This window comes from Dryas octopetala, chromosome 3 (assembly GCF_963921425.1).
Source record: "Dryas octopetala chromosome 3, drDryOcto1.1, whole genome shotgun sequence".
Taxonomy (NCBI): Eukaryota; Viridiplantae; Streptophyta; class Magnoliopsida; order Rosales; family Rosaceae; genus Dryas; species Dryas octopetala.
Genome location: NC_141368.1, coordinates 4,291,924 through 4,312,980, shown reverse-complemented (window position 1 = coordinate 4,312,980; position 21,057 = coordinate 4,291,924). Strand labels below are relative to the sequence as shown.

The following is a 21,057-nucleotide window of genomic DNA, read 5'->3' as shown; positions in this document are numbered from 1 at the left end:
ACTTATAAGTCCGGGAGAATTATTTCTCACGAAAATGTATGGGTTTAAAAAAGGAAAAAAAAAATTCCCTAAGGATATTCTGGTGTATAGAGGGAAAAAAGTGTAATAAGAAGAAAATGAATGAAAAAAATGGGCCAGTGAGATGATAGTTAAAGGGGGTGGAAAGAGTGTAGATAGGTATAAAAATAAGGTGTGTGGAGAAATAAGTAGGGGTGAAAATATAAGCACTCCACAGAAATATTGGATTATTTTTCACAATAAATTACCAATATGAACTTCCACTGATCACCGTGATCATGCATGAAACGGCCTACAATGGTTCTTATCTCGTTAGATTACAAATTGAGCTCAAACCCAAAGTACATGATCTACATACATGGTGGGAATTAGAATTACAATCAAGAAAGATCGTACCCGGTCACATGCAATAATGCAAAGGAAGCAACTAAACTTGGCTCAACAGAAGCTCACCAATCCTCAGTGTCCTGGACGAAGGAACTGCTGGAGATCCTTACCAAATTTTGATTCAGACAGTAGGGTCAACTTTAAGCAAGCCGACCCTGCTTGCTTAAAATTTCGGTCATAAAACCCAGCCAGAACCCGTCTAATATCTTTGCATCTGTAGCTCATAGAGCCACTGCCAGGACCTCTAATGACAGCCAATGACTCAGATCAAAGTACCAAGATAAATAAAAATTCCATATCTTAACTGTGCCATTTTACATATACATATTTTAAATAATATACATGTACATTGGGCATACCTGCTAGCAAATGGGGTTGTTGTCTTGCAGACAATGTGTTTGCTCCACGATGTGTACTTTCACCCGAGCCAAAAGCACAAAACAGATCGTGACTGGAGTCCAGACCTGAACTTTCTGCAACAAGTCTTCAGTGTACCATCCATGCCTCATCTGGTGTCGTTTGATGAAAAGAGATTATCTATCTCACCAATGGCATTGATGTGAGTTCTCGGAAATAATAAATGCAACAAGGGGACCAAAGATGACGACTTGAGCTTGGGCTTGACTTTTTCCACAACCGTCTTTATTAAAGATGGCGCTGGTACGCCAAACCACTGAAGGTACCAAGAAAGAAGTATTGAACGCTTATCACCCTGGGATTCCCCGTTGGGCCACCTCCCAGAATACATATAATTACTAAAATCATCCTTCAAGTCCTGAGAACAGTTTAGGAGCTCTTCCACCTGCTTCCTAAGACAAGCTATAAAGTTGGATTGAACTATGCTACCTCTTGAAGAGGTCGATCTTCCACTCAACAAAGTCTCATTGTAGGCCAGCGCAAGCTGCAAGCGGAAGGGGTGGTTAAATAAAAGAAAAATAAAACATGATATATCAAGTATTGCATATTCAACAAGGTTTTTATTTCTTCAAAGAAAATATCAAAAATTACATATTCAACTCATCCTAATTCAATCAATGATCACCTTGTTTTCTCCATCATGAAACAGGACCTAACGTTCAAGCATACACCATATCAAGGCTACGAGTATAACCCAAGTCCAGACTCAAGAAATTACTCGGGGTCAAACTTCTAATTTCCTTATGATCCAGAGCAAAATAAAGTAATTTCTTTGTTTCTGTGTTTCTGGAAATGAGTATGTGACTTGGCTTTAAGTGGCTTAAAATCCCATCCTTATGAAATGGCTTTATAGTCAAGTTTCATGCAGGCAATGGTCTCCAGTATTCAAGTAATTAGTACAACTTGGGATCATTGTAATGAAGGTTATCAGTAGAACAAAGTGAAAGGTTTACAGAACAGTACCTTAAAATTAGAGATAGAGAGTGAATCACATAAAACAACAGTATCACTTGTAACCTGATCTGCCATTGACCCCATCGTCGTGTATAATGACAAATAGACCTGCATAATTCTCAAGAGATCACATTGAATTTATTATTATGAGCTTTCACATTAAGAAATGAAATATCTAATAAAAAAGCATAATCCAGTTGCACATTGAATAAAATGAAAAGTGTAATCCAGTTTCATTTGGTAGTGTCACATCTAAATCCTAGTGTACACCTCTATGTGTGAACAAACAAATGACAGCACTCTAGGCATCCAGCCGTACTGGAACCCCTAACTCAGTAAATTCAAGGTTGGTTTAAATTGAAAGCACTGAGAAATCAGCTCATCCCTGCATATTTTGTGGTTACCTGTAAAAGAGAAGGTCTGTCCTTGCTTACACACTCGAATAATACTTGCAAGCAAAATTCCTGGAAATCAACATCAGATCTGCATACAGTTTTTTTTTTTTTTTTGATAAAACAAAAACTCTTATTAAAAAGGTAAAATGAAATAAAAATAAATGGACCATCTATGGTCAAACAAACATACCAGAAACAAGACCCAGAATATGCGAAGGTATTTTTCTTTGCATAAAGGATAATAACCGAGTATTACTAACATCCCTTTCCTTATTTTATCATAAAATATGTAACTAGAGTCTGAACCTAACCCTATATGCAGACCACATTTTTTAAACTGAGCCAAGGCCCAAGAGCAAAATGTGAAGATAAGGAAAGAACAAAAATCTGCATACTTACCTGCTTTTCCAGGAAGGGTCACAGCAGAGTTGGGCAAAAGCAATTAAGCTAGGATCAGATGAGAAGGTACCAACCAACTGATCAACAGTTACAGAACCAGGTCCACTGTGGCCACTGGTGCATGGATCACATGCTTTTAAACTTTTCAAACCAAACACCTGGATCAAGAACAATTTGGTATCCACTGTATCATTCAAAATTAGATAATGAACATACAAATCAGTGGTAGAGAATTTTTAACCTTATGCATTGCCCGTGATAGCAGTGACTGGCACCCTATGGGATCGTCTATATAAGAACAAGCTCCAACCTTTCTCTTGATATACAAAACGCCAGAATTAAATGGGCTATTCTTGTCCCCAGAGGTCCACCAAGGTTTATCTGTTTAAGAAAATTTGAAACAAAGCTAAACATGACCAAGCTATGATATAACAAAAATAGAGCTGCATTTAACTACCAAAGAGCAAATCAAATTATCTGAAGCATATAAATTAGCAAAAACAAGCAGCAACAAGCATATACCTTCAGGGATAAGATCTATCACTTGAGGCCAATACCGAGGGCCACAAATGCGTATTGTCTTTAACTGCAAACAGCAGCATATCAAGTAATCCGTCAACCCCAAAACTGCAGTATTTCTATTTAACACATATAAGAGAGCAGACAGATTCATTCCAAAGTGAACTGACCATTAAATTCACACAGGAACATTAAATTTACATATAAGTATACTGTATTTGGCAGTCCATCATAAATACTCCAGTACAAAACTTTGTTATGTTAAAAACTGCAATATTTTATTTAACAATTTCTTCAAACATTTTTCTTAAGAACTCCAACAAGGTGGAAAATTTTCATGAAGAGCCAGCAGCAGATTTTCCCTAGTGAACTTCTCATGTTCATTTCAATTATATGGAGAGAGAGGACCATGAAGAATTTTCAATTTCCTACAGAGTTTATATATGAACTTTTGAAACTTACAATGGCACGTTCTGGCAGAAGGCAAGGTGTAACCTCACAAAAACTTGTTTCTGCATAATATTCAGTTTCCCTAATGGTAACTTCAAGTGGGGCATATACGGGTAGACCAGTGTCAACATCTACTGTCTGGATCCAGCGAGCTTCTGCTGCAAGTACGTACAAATGCCGAAATGCCTGAAAGTACACTTCCATCAGAAAAACATGCTACTAAAAGAACAGACAATCAGATATCATGGGGTGAAGAAGCAAGCCCTTTCTATTGGCATGACACAGTTAGAGACTCTAGTCTCTAGGCTCTGAAGCAAGTAAATTTGACCCAAAAAATCATAAGTTTCTTGGTCTAGCCATTTCTATTTAAAATCCACAGAAGGACAGTTCCTTACATTTGCAGGAGCTGTCCAAATGTACAAGTATAATTGATGTTGGCCCAAATGAATAAAACCAATCAAATGTACTTTTTAAAAAATGATATAAATATTAGAGATGTATGTGATGCCTGAGCAAAACTTTCAACTTTACAGCATTTTACTGTACCTGGAGGTGGCATCGATTATCATTTGGTCCAGTAGGTAAGCGTGGGTAGAGAGTAATCAGCAAAGCAGCAACTGAGCTGTTGCTCGTTGAAAATGTCTGTGTTCCTCCCCCAAGGAACAAGAAACCAATTGCTAGGCTAACCTAGAGTCACAAATGCAACAAGATTTAAATTGAAATAAAATACAGCCCATCAACATAGTTGACTTTCAAATGAAAATGTATACGTGCAAACCTAGTGTCATTCATTGGAAAAAAAAAAACACGAGAATGTTGATTTCATCTCAAATTACCTATATCATGCAAGTCAAGAGTGACAGAGGACAGAACTTCCAATGCATTTGAAATTATTTTAATATTGAGGATTCCTCATAACAATGCTAAGCAAATTGCAGATCACATGAGAGAACTGACCACCTTTTCATATATTAACCTATGTTCTGCTGATAACAAAATTATGAAAATAAAAAAATCCTCGGCTGCTGTTGACCCAATGAACTTTGCAGCATTTGTAAGGGCATTCCAACTGTCTAAGTATTATTAAATGCATGGCTGAAACAGAAGGGGCAATGACACCCCCTGTATTTTTGCATTGTGTAATAATATTCCCTAAAGCACACAACCAAGTAAACTTGTCTAATCTATTCATGATGATCAACAAACAATGGTTTATAATTTTAGCATCCGCACCTAACATCTAAACAATTTATTGGTTATATAAGGATTTGCATCTACTCACATGTTCAAGGGGAGCCATGAAAATCTTGTCAACAAGCCCAACAATGGGTCTGGCATCAAAGAATTTTATAGCAAAAGAATGAATATTTGAAGAAGAGATATTAGATCAGATGATAAGCAGTGGAAGAACTTACAGCCATCTGAACACCATAATTAACATGTCCATCTGAAGAATTTCTGTTGCGCAGAAATCTCAAGAGCTTAAAAGTTTGTAAATGTCCAGAACCAGCCATAACCTGCACTCTCAGAGCATTAGCACCAGCCATAACTGCATTTGTAATAGAAAACAGTAGAAGACAGGAAAAATAAGATAAAAAGTCCATTTACCACAGATAGAGAAAGAACAATGAGATGAAGGCATATCTCCAACGTGCCCCGATCAACATAGTGAGACAATCCCTTTGGGAAGGTTCCACTTGTAGCAGAAACTGGTTTGATCTGAAAATTATAAAATAAATTATTTACAACTAATGCATGGATACTTATAAGTTGAGCAACATCATGCCAAACGTCAGACCTCATTTAGAAAGTAAACAGCATAGTTGTACAGTAACTCCTGTGCATTTCCATTCTTTGTACCAGCATATCTCAACCCTGCCCATGATAAGGATAATGAACTTCAAGATAAAAAAAACACAGTGCATTATGCCTAAACTCTACTAAATTCTTGCATGAATATCCAAATACAAATAAACTACTAAAGAACACAAGGAACATTTTACTTTAATGTTACCAAATAAAAAAGCAATAATATACCAAATAACTAAATATGTACCCAGGTATCATATTATTGAACAAATTGATCCAAAAATTGCAGGAGGCATATCCTTTCTAGCTTGCTAAAAAAACATTCATTAATTTATAAAATTAAATAAAAATGAAAATTACATAAATATGCCATCAATTCAGATACAATCATATAAATAAATGTTATTCTCATAAGATCAATAAAAAATAGAGATCACATCTTACCAAGAGAAATGCAGGCTCCAGCCACTATATTGACATATGCCTGAACAAATGATTCAGCATCCATTTCGTCAATATCATTATCATTCCCAAGGCATTTGACACCATTTTTGACAATATCAGGAATCTGAGACTGTATCCAATCTTGGGAAGGATGAATCCTACAACAAAATGTTGTCAAATTATGTCTAATAGTAGTAGCTATATAGATCTGGATTGAAAGACCAGCGGTACCTGCTCCACATTATCAAATTTCGAGCAATGACACGAAGCATTATGAAATCAGGCCTCACATATTGCAACTCAAATTGTGTATGAGGAATAGAGAGCTTAGACACGATTGCCTGTGATTCAGTCTATTACAAAAACAGAGCTACGTGAGAAAATCTTCATGCAGACAGGTAAGCTAGTGGAAGCATTAAAGCAGTATCATCTTCACTGGAAGTTACCCTCAAAAACATTAAAGCAAGAGCAATTGTGGCTCCAGGTGCAGTGACATCAACATTGACTGCAGTTCCATCCATCATCTTGAAGACAATATTAACATGGAAAAAATTGTATATATCAGCTGCTGAAGAGAAAAAAAAACAAATAGCCACAAGTAGGTTTAAAGATGCATTAGCAAGTAATGGAAAAATTACAGCAAAGCTAGTGTGAAAACTCAACCTGTGCAGCAGCACGATTGTGTTCATCTGCTGATAGTGTTGATGAAATGGATCTATCCTGATGCAGGTCAACAGTTTAATTTCAAATTAGAATAACCATAAATTGAATACAATCAATGATATGATGCAATTCTTATTCAAAACATTTAGTGCAGAGATAATGAAACTGCGCTATCATTCAAACATTTTCAAATTATACACAATTAAAATATATATATAGAACAATGAAAGAAATATGGATTCAACAGCATACATTACGAACTTCTTTTCCACCAACATAATGGAACAATTTATCAACCATTGTGTCCATGAAACCAAGAGCATCTTCTCCCCGACCTTCATTAAACATCCATTAGTTATGGCCACATTTCAAAATAATTGATTTAAGCATCTAACATCCATACCCAACGCAACAAGCCCCAATGAAAATCCTGCAGAAACAGCATAACCCTCCCTTTCTAGCACATTATCACCTGCGCTTCTACGTCCTAATTCAGCCTGTAAACATGAATTATAAAACATACAAAGTCAGCTGCAAGGCACCTTACAATCAATGTAAGATTGTAGGAAACATCAATCACCCACTAAAAAGAATAAAACAAATAAACAAACATAATATCTCATGCAAAGGGTGAATGCATCTTGTACACAAGCCATCCATTCACTAGATTACAAAGTTCTAGACATTTAATTGCAGAGATACCAACAACAGCATACTTAGATTTTGTTTATCACACAACGCACATAGATTTTAACTGACATATATATGAAACATTTTTCTATTACAATTTCAATAATGCTTGGTGATTAAAAATAAGCAAAGATCAGGCACAGGTACGAAGAAAATGATAAGAAAACTTATAATATGTACACCACACTTCAGCAAAAATATTCTAGCTACAATCAAGAAATCAGTTCGCTTGCTTTTCCTTAACAACAAAATCTAAGCATCAAAGAATTTGGACTCATCTCCACATATTGACAATCAACATTTTTTTTTCATATATCAGTAGAACATTATGGATATTAAAGGACAAAAAAAAAGTACAAACTAGGGAAGCAACAAGAAAAAAACAGAACAAACCAAAAGGATCTGCATTGTTTGTGGGTGTGCTGATCCTTCGTAAAGAAGCCCAACTGACATTAGAGCTGCTGACTGTAACAAAAACAAAAACGACCTCAAGGTTAGAATAAAAAATGTGGGGGATGACCAAATTATCTAGCATGCTAGTAAACAAAGAATCAAGAACTTTATCATGTAAAACGAGCTAAGATGGTGAAGAAAGTAAAATTCGCAAATGTAGTAGCATTATGCACTAACACAAGTATGCCCCATAGTAGAAGGTATGGTTTGACATATACTTATAATTGGTTCAAAAATATCCCTAGGATGCACAAGAGTCATAATTGGGAGTAAGATAATAACAATAGCATGATGGATACCTGCAGAAGCGTCGGTAACTCCAACTCTGGAAATGAAAATGGATGGCGAGCAGGTATATGAACATAAAGAGACTGTCACAAAATTGTAATAAGATAAGGTTATATACTACAGGCAGTATAGGCATATGGATAAAACATGAAAAAAACAAATGGAAATTCTAAAATTGACTAGCTAAGGGAATGAATGAATGATTAATCCATGCCTAAGCATCTCAACAAAAAAATTAACCACACAACTTAAGTTTAAATCCTGTTCAACTAGCTCCTTCAAATGTATCGTTTCCCTCCCAAATAAACATAATAAATTCACTCGGCGTCTCCAAATATGCACTCAATAATTGAGATATACTGAAACACAACACAACGTGAGAAAAAAGACAACAACAATTGAAAATAATTAATATACATTTTTTTTTGGGTAAAAGACAATGTTAACTACTGAAAAGAATAACGAATTAGTCAATTCACCAACTCAAGAAACTATAATGACATGCAACAAACAGTTTATAAGATGAATTATACTGAGATTTTTCAGTCACATAGAGACGGTTATAATTTTGATGTTCAACTGAAAAGGGCAAAGAAAAGAAGATCAAGCAAGCATATGAGCAACACCTTAGAAATTGCTGGATGCATAGTCCCTCTATAAGCAGCTGCCAGGCCAAGCATGAGTCCTACAGTTGTGATTTCATGTTCCTAAGAATTTTAAGCATCAAGAAAGAAAAATCAGACACTAAGTCTAGAAATAAATACGAAAGGAAAAAAATTGATGATGTGATGGCAATGAATAAGGAACAGAAAGCTAGGCATTCTCCCTCTCCCTCTCTCTCTCTCTACATGTGTATTGTGTATGAATGTTGACATCTCTGCCTTTCATGCAACGCTATCCGGCATAAAAATTTATATTAATTCTCTAGACAAAATATAGTGAAGCCCCAAAAGTCAAACAATCCCAAGGAAGAACCAGCAGGATTATACCTCTACTACTCTAAATCACAAGAGTTGAAAAGAAAATTTGAGTAGAAACAAATTTCAAATGCCCCAAATCCAGTAAGTTTTAACCAGCTAAAAGACCAACTCAAGGAACTGAGATTCAATGAAGATAATAAAGTCATGGAATACAACCTGTGCATAATACTGATATATGTCAGTAATAACTAAAACACGCAGATAACCATGTAATCCCAGCCCAAGGAGAAGTCCAGCGTGAATAGCATTTGGCTCTTCTGGTTTATTATATGCAATCCACGTTCTTGACATTTTTCCCTGGAAATATAAAGCCAAGAGATATGACACAAAACTCAAGAAGTACTATATAAACATCAAAACTACATATATAAGATAAGTGGGGGGAATGAACAGAAAATATGAAATTAGATTCCATATATAATGTAAACATAAACAGAAAACCATGTAGCTATGTATAGTCCCAAGGTAAGAAAACACATACATAAATGCAATTACCAAAAAAGTAATTCAATAATGGAATAAACTTTCATAATATATAACTCAGGATAATACGAGTGCTATATGATCTAATGAAAACATAAGGAGGAAAAAACCTGAAGAGGAGCCAGCCTTAGTCCAGCAGCAACAGCATTGTGGAATTCGGGCCAAGATTTGATTTCTTGTATATTCCTTACATTGGGGTCCAGATTGACCTTTCATTATAAAAAAAAAATAGAATTATATAATATAAGACAGAATATAATAAGGTGTAAAAACTTGAAAATTTAAAGCTCAAAGGAGGATAAAATACATAAGATAAACATAATAGTACTCCAATGTAAAAATCAGATAAGTCGTACCATATTTATACTTGAGATAACAAGAAAATGCATATTTTACCATTTTCTATCCTAACTATAAACTACATATTTCAGGAAAAAAATTACTAGAAATGTCTTCAATAAGGTAATTATAAACTTTGCAAAACATAAATTGATATTGATTTAAAGCATATTGTAATTGAATAAAGTTTCATAGGCTCATGTAAGTTCACTTCAACTTGCTTAATTCCTATAAGTATGGTATAGGTTATGTCAAGAACAAAGTATTATGGTCAGAGCAATGATAAGCTTCACATGCATGAATATGTTGTAAAAGATAATATTTCAGTGAAAGAATATTTCATTAAAAGATTACCTTAATATATGAGACAATAAATCAGTGAAAGAAAACTACAATCCCAAAGAACATGGCATAAAAGAAATACTATTACTGAAAGAACATAATATGAACATACAGTTGCATTTTGCTGAGCGGGCAACCGAGCTGCTAAAACAAGCTTCGGGACTACAAAGGCCTAGAAAAAAGGGGGAGGAGAGAGAGAGAGTATTAGTGTATCTTTAAGCAGTCAATGTAGTAGAAAAGATTTCACACACACAGACCAAAAAAAGGTACCTCTGTTAGAAGTGTATATATGGTCGCAAGTGTGAATGCCCCACGGCCAAGAGGAAGGGCAGTGGTCCTTTGTGCAAGGTGCCATAGCTGGGCCTTTACAACAAAAGAAGAACATCAAGAAAATGCAGAGATGGCATTAGGAGGTAAATGTTGTTCAATCCTTTAATCTGCTACAATGAGTTTGTAAAATGTATAATTAAGAAAAATCATGAAGCTCTTTTCATTTTGATTAAAGAACTGAACAATCGAGTACTAAACAGGGGGGAAAAGAATTGATATACTGAGTATGCTTTAAGCTTACAGCAATTAAATTACATCAAAATTTCGAACACATCACAAGAAATCAAGATACCATGACCACTACACAAATAACACATGAGTCTGCAGAAATCATTTGCAGAATCCTTGAAGCACTTGGCACGTTACCTTTTTGTTTCCAAAGATTTCAACTATAAATTACTAAATCTAGTAAAGTTCAACTTGCCAAGAGAAACAAATATGATCAGCACAAATCATGGAAGATACAATTACTGGATGAACAGATATGATACAGAAGCACTTCAGCACAAAACAAATGTCAGAAAAAACTCCATAGAATATCAGGAAGACTCAAATTATATGAAATTAAATTTCATGCAATTCTTAACAGTTGGTCAAGTTAACTCGTCATCAAAGTAGTTTACCATTGATGCCTGAGTAACAGCCATAAATACATAAACTTTGATATATCCAAGTGTCCAAAAACATGAGTTTTTTAGCACAAAGGAGATCAACTTTGATATTTTTAAAACATTACAGACATTTTTATCTCCTTATCTGAGCATGATGAACAAACTACTACTACAAATTAAATTGTGTTCTAAGAAGGCATAACTATATTTTTTTTTTAAATAACTCTTATAAGTACATTATCAGTTACCATTTTAGTTAACAGAATAACAGGAAACAATCATGAAAATGAACTAAAAATTCAGCATAAATATAGGATAGCAAATAAGGTCTACCTGCTGGAGATCCTGATCAGAGGCACTAGGATTAACAGATGTTTGAATTGCCACTGGTCTTGCTGAGCACAGGAGCCGTCTAACCTGGTATTAGTAAAAGTCGATTTCAGAAGTGCATAAAACAATACAATTCAGGAACGAAATCAGCACAACCATAACAGGGAGTAAATCTAACGAAAAACAGGTAAGACACAACCAACCAATAACTATTGCTGAAATAGAACTGTATATTCATCACTTGTGAACTTTGGCATCAACCTTAGAGCCACCTGCATTAACCCCCGATGCATAGAGGTAGAAAGTAGTGGTACCAGCAATTACAGAAATTCTTGATGCCAGTGGGAAACAGAGCAAGATTTACAAATTTAGAAGTTGGATAGTGGAAACACATTATCAGTACAAATTTTGCATCGTGAAGAATGGACATATCAATAACTGGATACCTTTGTAATGCTAGAGCTCAAACTTAATCAGATTACACAGACCAACCCAGCAAAGAAGATTCAAATTGCCAAAAGAGTATATTAGAGGAAAATTTCACATGTTACCTGACAAATTTTCCACATCATAATCAGACACACTAAAGCTAGCAGTGTTACTGCATGCGTACAACAGTATGAAAAAATGGCAAACCTTTAACAAGTTCCACCACGACCTTTATATATCAACAAGTTCCATTAGGACCTTTATACACATCAACAAGTTCCATTATGACCCTTAAACATCTTACGTGTAGTTGCATGCATTTCCAACACACTTGCTTTGTGTGTATGTGAAAAGAGCAATACAATAATGACTATAAACACAAGAGCAGCCACTCCAAATAATAATAGAAGCCAAGTGCTAGGATATTAAAAGCGAAAATAAAGTACAAAGAACCAAAGTTCACCTCATTCAGTCGCAAATCACGACCATAGCGCAACTGTGTGCTAGAGTTGAAGATATGCTCCATACCATCCGTCATAGACCCATCAACAGAATCTACATCCTCAAACTTAGTATTATCTAACCCGATTGTATCAGAAACTGCAGAAGGAATTGTCACTGGATGCAGATGCAGCATGTAAGGTGTAGACATAGAGATTAAGTTCACATTAGTTTGGGTTTCAAGTTCCTTAGATTTGCACGACCATGCCAGACATGACAAAGCCAAATCTTCACGACCAAGAAGCACATATGCAGCTGCAGGCCAACCAGTGGGAGGAGATTCCCGGCACTTACCCAATGCCTATAGAATGCAAAAACAAATGATTCTGTTGATAAAGGAAAATTAAAGATACAAAAATTGATAACAAGGTAATATTGCAATACTGATTCAGCAATAAACAAAAGTAAAATTGCATTCTTCCAAAGAAAATAACAGTAAACTGTCTGATTTTTGTCCAAGACATTTTCAGAACTCAGTGGATTCAATAAATGATTATCAAATTGTAGCTTACTTACATGTCGCAAAGGAAGAGACACACCAGAAGGCAGTGAGTCAAGCTGTTGCAGTCCAAACTTTTCACCAACCATTGCCAGAACCGTGAGTTCCTCATTTGTGCAGTATGATCCCGTGGCAATACTGCAGTAAACACCAGACGAGAGTTTCTTCCCTATATGTTTAGCACCAGATAACAAACTATAAAATGAGACTATCTTCCGGGCCCAGCTAACAACAGAATTCCCTTCTTTACAAATCAATGGAGGAAGATCATTGATATTAGCTGAATTATATCCCCGTAGCAAACAGTTTTCAAGCCATCTGAATAAACTTGGAGGAGTTTCCTGTGATAAGGATGTTTCACATATCCCAACACTATTTGAAAGGCCTGGAAAGTCACGAATGTAATGGTCCACATAGCTATCCTCACCCAGAAACTTAGCAATATAGCATAATAGAAATCCCAGAAGCTCCAAGTCCCTATGTGACAATTAGAGTACAAATTAAAGAAAATTTAAAAAGCACAAGTCAATAACTATGTGTTTCCAAGATGAAATGTCCATAGGAACAGATCAAGTATTAATAGGTAGGTGTTCATATATAATGAAATCCTCCAGTAAACAATCAGCAAACTGAAGTACCTTAATTCTAATGCTTTATTCTAGTTCTGTAAATCTTGGAAATCTTGGGGATCCTGCATTTAGCATGGCATGTGAAAAAGAAGTAACTTGCAAGGTAGTACATCAAAGAGGCACTCCACCTATACTATCAATTTCACAGAACTTATGAAGCTTCTTCAAAGTCACTTAGTGAGCAAGAATCGATGAACCTCAATGCATGCAATATAGGTGGAGTGCCTCTTTGATTTGTTACCTTGCGAGTTTCTTCTTTTGTACATGCCGTGCTAAATGCAGGATCCCCAAGATTTACAGCACTATAAAGCATTAGGTTCACAATTGTAAAGCACAGCATGCCAATGAATACTTTAATTTATCATGCAGCACAGATCACTAAAATAGTACTATGAAGAATAAGTATCAAAACATTAGATTCAAGAGAGGGCCAGACAATAAATAGTTAAAAGAATTTTTAACAAGAAACAAGGATACAAAAGATAAGACGCACCGCTTGCGAAGATTATTCAGTTTCAGGCTCTCATATACTGCATGCAAACAATGTAAACTCTCCATCAGCAGCTCAGAGTAAAATGTTTTTTCTAGTCTTAGTGTACCATCTGAATTTAACCGAGAGGAGTCCAGTCTGGGCGCATCCAATGACATTACAGAAGAAGTTTGAGTAAGAAAGTTATGTTTGCAGTAATTGTTGTGAAATTTACTGCTGATAAGAAACTCCCAAGATGACTGAGGCATTGGATTTGAAATGTTTTTAGAAGTGGCACTAGATCCACACATTTGCATAATGATGCTACAAAAAGAGTCCCATTCTGAATGAACACTAGAATCAGCTTCTGATAAATAAGCAAAGTCACCATCCTTCCAAAGCAGACTAAGAAAATGGGTATAGAAACTGGAACTGAGCCCCTCAGCCATAGCTGTGATGCAATCATTTGCCAGAGAAGATGTAGGGCTTCTTCGTAATACACACCGAAACATCTGAGCAAAAAATTAATAATCAAGTCAAGACCATAACAATAGCTGTCATAGCAAGTAACTTAAATTAATAAAGACATCAGAAGGTCACTACAAAAACCAAGAATAGACTAGACTATGTTTTACATCAAAAGGTATAGACAATAGTTTGACTTTTTGAACACACATATGAAATTAATAAGTAATGACAACCATAAACATACAAGTCATATTACCTGCCCATTATTTACTGTAACATTGATACGCCCCTCAACAGCATCAGCCAGTCCTACAATCCTCAGGCCTTGGGAAACAGATGTTTCTGGAAACTCTAAATTATGTGAAAACCGGCCTTTGCTCAAACAAGAAGGCAACATATACCTACACAGGCATTGCTTCCCTGACTGCAAAAAAAGAAAAGGTTGATTGTACAAATGTTGCAAACTGATACAGGCTATTGAGAGAGATAGAGGGCGGGGGGGAGGGGGGCCTTTCCTAAGGAACTCTTCTATGACACTGACAAAATATTATAGTTTCTTGATTGCTCAATTCATTACCACTAGAAGTGAAATTAAATTGCATCCAATTCCATGTACCAATTGGTCCATTAGACAGAATGCAACAGTATTATTAACTATGAGTTACTCAATTGATAAAAGCCACTAAATTGGTATGGCTTACATAGAGAAGAAGGGCATTTTCAGGAGCCAAAACAAGCATGTCTGAATATGGCAGCAGTCCCATTTTCGCTCTGGACAAAGTAAATGGAAAGAGTCATATATATAAAATTACCAAACAGACTAAAGAAAAAAACTCACTGCAAATGCAACCCTACCTAGGGCGGGTAACAATCACAGGTACCGCTGAAACTGCAGGTATGCTCCAGCTCATGTCAGGTTTAATGTCAAAGAGAATCTCATTATTTATCTCAACACTTTGAAGCCTTACAGACAGCAACTTCTTTTGTTCTTGGTGAAGAAAACAAATAACAGGAGCTGCATCATCATCAGTAGCTAGAAAAACCTGACATATATTTTACAGCAGTTAAATCAGAAGAATAGGAAGCTAACATATCTCATGAACAAAATACCATCACATCTATACTAGTAGAAACCCTATGCTAATTTTATTCCAATAGAAGCTGGAGCATTCTAAAACTAAACACATCATTTATGGTTTCATGGATGACCTTTTAGCTACTATTGACAGAAGCATGCCTTTCTAGCTTATTCAGAGTATTATAAAATATAAAGTGCATTTATCAAAAACTGTATAAAGTGCTGGGATAAATTCTCAACATCTAATATGTTTATGAGAAACAATTTGATAAGAACAAGCAAGAGAATAATTAAGTGAAATAGAAAAGTTACTTGACAAAAAATTCATATAAAGGACAACAAAAAGGCACCTTACAAGCTTAAAGAAAAACAAATTAAGGCACCTTGCAAGCTGCTGTGTGGGCACCCTTCCCTTGCCATATTCTACGAAAGGAGAACTGTTTTGCTAGAACACCGGCAGGAATTGCATCCAATAAATTAGAACTCGCTGTTTCAAGGTTAGAATTACTGGTTTCCACAACCCACACAGAGTGTTGCATCTTTCCTGTATAAAATGTGACAATATTATGTATGAATGTAACACAAGAACAATAAAGGGGGAATCAACTTGGAGTTGACAATGTAGACATCTAAGAAACCTGTATTATAAGATGCCATAAGGGGAATTCGATCACTCGTCCAAATAGTTGTTTCATCAAATTCCTTCATTATGTTCAATTTCCCTCTTTCTTCAACATAAGCCAACTGAAACATTTTGAGTAACAAATGTGTCAACTAAAAAGAAAACAAAAGAACACGAAATAGAGATGCTAAGACTTGAAATATATAGAGAGGGAAGTTCAATAACATACATGCGGTTCTTCCAATGGGTCTTTCAGGATTAGATGTGAGGACATTGAACTTGTTTCTGCCTTAACAATATGATCAAGTGCACTCGAAAAAACAGAATTATGCTGTGGACTGTGTCCAGCTTCTCTTCTAGGACGGGATATATCTCGCACACCAAACAAAGGGCTTGAAGATGAAGAAGGAACGTGTGTGGTTGAACTCAGTTCAGCTGCTTGCTGGAGTAGCAAACCAAATGGAAGAGGCCATATTGAAGTGATGGTCTGAGAGAGAGGGACGGAGACGACTTCACCTGTTAAAGAAACAGGAAAAAAAAAAAGGAGAATTTTATTCAATTTTGTTTAATTTTGCAGGGAATTTTGTTTAGTTTTGTTTCCTATCATCTTCGAACATCTACTGGTTTGCTCACCCGATGTGTTGTAGATTGTTAAAGAAGCAATTTGTAAAACACAGAGAAGAGCTTCGGACATATCACCCAGACGACACCAGCAAGCCTAAAATTTATATACAAAATTGATGTCAAATCAAAACAAAACTATATCAGTGAAGGAAGCAAATTCAAGCATATTAATGTACCGTGATTACTGGAGATGGCAACGTGAATCTCTTAAACACTCGTGCACCTGTTGACCATATGATCCTGTTACAATTTAAGGAGAAAGTTACCGAAAACTAGGTGTCACTAAATTAAAACTTCAATTTCAATTTAAATTTTCTACTCCATTTTCCGAGCAGCCAAACAACAGAAACAAAATTAAGAAACTTTACCGATTTCCTCGAATGAAAAGCTCGTGATCACATCGATTGCTCAACGCGGATCCCGACGCGTCGTGGTCGTCGTCAGTTTCGTCTCTTTCTCTAACGGTTTCGGGGTCGAAGAGGAAGTAATCGTACTTGTCCGTGACATTATCGATGGGCTTTCCGTCGACGGCTTCGGCGATTAAGCCGAAGGGCTTGAACTCGCCGAGCACTGTGAGGTGGCGAACGCCCAAGGACGACATTGTTGTGCTAGCTCGATTAGCGAGAGAGCAAGAGAACGAAGCTCAGTGAAGTGAGACTCTCTCCCGCTCTTTTTTGGGCCTCTGTTTGAGTGAAAAAACGGGTGGGTACTGGGGAGAGTCGGTTTAAACCCTAAAGTTTTGACCGTTTGGCTGCTTGAACTGCTTTGTTCCATCTAGGGTTAAGATGTCCCGCGCCCTGTTTAACCTTATATTGGCGACTTTGGCGGTGCGCTTTTCTTTCCTTTTTTGCCGAGGAAATAAAAATTTGGCGGTGCATTTGATGTGTCCGTTACTCCATTTTTTCTTTAATTTTTTTTTTCTTTTTCTATCCGTTAATCTTTTAATTTTTTTACCGTTAATCCTTTTAATATTTTTTATCCGTTACTCCTTTCAAATTTCACCCCACCGACAAATTTGGAAATTTGTAATGTGACCAAAAATGTGCAGCTTCCAAATCTTTTTCTCAATTTTTCTTCCTAATTAACTTGCACATTTACTGAAAATAATAATTTAAAATCAAAATAATAATTTCATTTCTTTTTTGTTTATTCGTAAACTCCACTCTTTTAGGTTTGAAATTGGAGAAATTGACAATCTTCACAAAAAAGGGTGAATTTTTTTTTTTTTAAAAGCAAGATATTAATTTAAACTGATTCAAAAAAATATTTAGATTTTATTTTTAAAAAGGTGCATACATTCTCTTGAAAGATAAGTGAATTTATTTGTAGTATCTCCCCTCTTTTCTCTTGAAGGTTCGAACTTCGAACTCATCAAACATGAATACAGTAAAATTAACTTGCTTCTAAGCGAATCAATTAATACCCTTATGGAAAAGCACACGCAGATCATGCAACCAACTTACATGCCACATACGTTAAAGTACATATTGCATCAAAAGATGGCCATTAGAAGACAAATCAAACAGACAAACACGTACATTTCTCATACTTCTACCCTAAAACCCTAGCTAGCTGCCACTACGTACATACTCTCATCGACACTACACGTACACTCGTATTAACATTATAATTATGATCATTAATTAGCTTGTAAAGCTAGTTCTCTCTAGCTGGATGATCTGGTCTTGTACTTGGACTTGTCAATCGGAATACCCTCCAGAGCCGCACGTTCTCCTCCGGACTTGTCCATGGTACTCAACCCAACCCTTACGACCCATTTCATGGTACCCTTCTTTCCCCATATATCTGCTCCTTCCTTGTCTGCCCTCCTTTACTCCTCCCTTAATTTTATCCATCATGATCGAAAAACACAAAGCAAAGAGGGCAAAAAAGTCAATGACCATATATAATTAATTAATCTGATACAGTGAAGAACACACAAATTATGTAGACATGCATGTACGTGAAAAAGAGCTCGTTGATCGATAATTAAAATTAGTTACCTTCGGCAAGGTGTTCCTGGGCCCCAAGGCTTCTGCCTCCATTTCCACCAGGAACCACAGTCTCTCCCTGCCTAGCCTTGGCGTCAAGTTCAGACATGTCTTGTCGGGAAGACATCTTTCTCAAAATGTGTGACTTTAAATCAATTAAACAGTTGGTTAGTAATTGGCAACACCTGATTTGTATTTAATTTTAACGATAATCGATTTGATAGGAAAATAGGAGCAAAAAGTATAAATAGGAGCAAAAAGTATATATAGGTGGAAAGAATGATCAAACCAAAAAAAAAAAAAAAAGGATGATGGGTGGAATGACACGCAAAATGTGACAAGTCAACAAGTGGAAAGGCTTTGGGGACACGTACGTCCAAGTGTCCAACTGCCTAAAGAGAATGACACAATTTGAACCTGGTGACAATTTGGATGACACGGCCGCATACATACACTCAATCTGTTTTCTATTTCAATAATATAGCCTTATTAAATAATCACAGTCCAGAGATTAATTATATATTGATTAGTTAACTGATTAAATTAATTTATAATTAATGTATAGTTGTATACTTGTATACCTCATTACTGATAAGAGTATATATGGTTTTGTTTTTTCGTTTACATGCAATTAATGAATTGAATGTCTTGGTCCACCTAACACAATACTACTTAAACTACACTTTATCAAGAAAGATAATATATAAATGATCATTAAATGGATGAGAATTTAATTTGTTCCTGTTTAACTCATGTTCCACGTTTTTCATTCCCATAAGAAACCTCATGTCATGATCCACGTTACTATAAAAGATGTGGCTGGTTGCTTGCCATAAGCTACATTTTGAGCTTGGAATTAATTAGAACTCAAAAAAGGTTTTGTGCATTGACAATATTCTCAGCATATACTTAAATTGCGGGTTGGGTTATAATATGGTATAGACACAACACAATTAAAATGAATATGCATGGTACGATACAAACACGAGGGAATATGTAATTTATCAAACTGAAATTTATGATCTATTAACCACAATACAACTGAACACAAAATGAGATCGACTAAGCTAGGCATGACCCATATAAACATGCTTTTGATTTTATGTTTTTATTTTGCAAATTTAAGCAAATTCTATATTTTTTTTTTGCCAAGAAGCAAATGCGCGCTATATTGTTCAAACACAAAGTAATAACATTCAATTATAAGAAATAAGCTAAGTTTCAAATCATGTGAAACCAAAAAGAATGGGTCAATCCTATTTAAGGAATGACAATCACCCATAGGCACGAGATGGACTCAAACTCCGAGCCATATAATGGGTTATTAAGCACAAATTGTATGATATGATCATATGATTACTAAATAGATCAATACAAACACAAATCATGAATAAGTTAAGCCAGTAGAAGGTTGGGTTGGCACTTCTAAAATTCAATTTAGCTGATCAATATATGACATGCACCTCTAGGAGATATATTCAGCAATGACAATTATGATAAAAGATCAAGTTTTGCATAATTTTTAAGGATAAATTTAAATATAAATCATAACACAATTCAATTAATCTATCTATATTTATATAACTTGGTGTTATAGACTTCACAATAAAAGTAATTGCCTAAAATATTCTGTATAAAATAAAACAGCTACATGAAATAGTCTAATAGGTAATGAGAGTATAACATGTAAAATAACTATTAAAATAAAAATTTAAAAAAGACATCACACTACTTTAAAACGTAGAGACAGTATAAAAAACTATAAATTATGAAAACTAAATATATATACAATAAAAAACCAATTATAAACTATAAAAACTAAATATATATACAATAAAAAACCAATTAACACACAAAGCGTGTGCCAAAAGACTAATAATAAATAATCATATTACGTGACAAGACTACAAATCTATCAAGCTATTATGAATCATAATTTTTTTTTTTCGCTAAATCAGTTCATAAGCTGGTCTGAAATAAATTGGCACTATGTAGTATATATATATATACCATAATGCAAAAATAAAAAGAAAATTATTAAGGCGAGACATAGTACGAAATTGCTGAGGAAACAAAGAGTGTTATAATATTAATTAATTAGCACGTATGCATCCCACCGACTATGAGATGTATAATTGGATAATATTAGATGCAACAATAGATGCGGTGGATGCATGCACCAACTATTATCTTATTTTTGGTTACCCACAAATACGTGACATCTATGATATATTAATATTTTACTTATTTAAAATAAATAAAATTAAAAATAAACTAATAAATAAATAAATATTGATAAATTGTCATATTAGTTGAGATTTGTACAATTAGGATAATAGTTGTAATAATATTAGAGGCATAAATTATTATTCAAATTTGGTCATCAATTAACGCGGTAGATGACATATCAATTTATAAATAAATAAAGTCTAAAAATTGCCCATAA

At 35.1% G+C, this 21,057-nt stretch overlaps 2 protein-coding genes across 2 annotated transcripts; both read right to left on the bottom strand.

Moving 5' to 3' along the window:
- Positions 1-250: 250 nt before the first annotated feature.
- Positions 251-17,273, bottom strand: EMB2771 (E3 ubiquitin ligase). The gene is made up of 37 exons (XM_086235340.1): positions 16,989-17,273; positions 16,797-16,860; positions 16,630-16,714; positions 16,226-16,512; positions 16,013-16,118; positions 15,758-15,918; positions 15,152-15,339; positions 14,998-15,067; positions 14,553-14,720; positions 13,853-14,340; positions 12,748-13,207; positions 12,194-12,532; positions 11,305-11,388; positions 10,301-10,393; positions 10,143-10,202; positions 9,460-9,558; positions 9,023-9,163; positions 8,513-8,593; positions 7,898-7,969; positions 7,539-7,610; positions 6,859-6,952; positions 6,708-6,790; positions 6,456-6,512; positions 6,239-6,316; positions 6,024-6,145; positions 5,793-5,950; positions 5,338-5,414; positions 5,148-5,258; positions 4,955-5,056; positions 4,086-4,226; positions 3,552-3,725; positions 3,093-3,156; positions 2,812-2,951; positions 2,571-2,728; positions 2,181-2,259; positions 1,786-1,884; positions 251-1,306 (listed from the first exon to the last, which is right to left on the bottom strand). Exons 1-37 carry the CDS (start codon positions 17,219-17,221, stop codon positions 911-913), a joined length of 5,484 nt encoding a protein of 1,827 aa, XP_086091466.1. The 5' UTR covers positions 17,222-17,273; the 3' UTR covers positions 251-910.
- A 1,013-nt stretch (positions 17,274-18,286) lies between these two features.
- On the bottom strand, positions 18,287-18,738 carry GEA6 (Stress induced protein). The gene is given in 4 exon segments (XM_086234903.1): positions 18,287-18,382; positions 18,384-18,422; positions 18,424-18,461; positions 18,624-18,738. Coding segments are annotated over 4 exon segments (288 nt in total).
- Between the last annotated feature and the right edge of the window lie 2,319 nt (positions 18,739-21,057).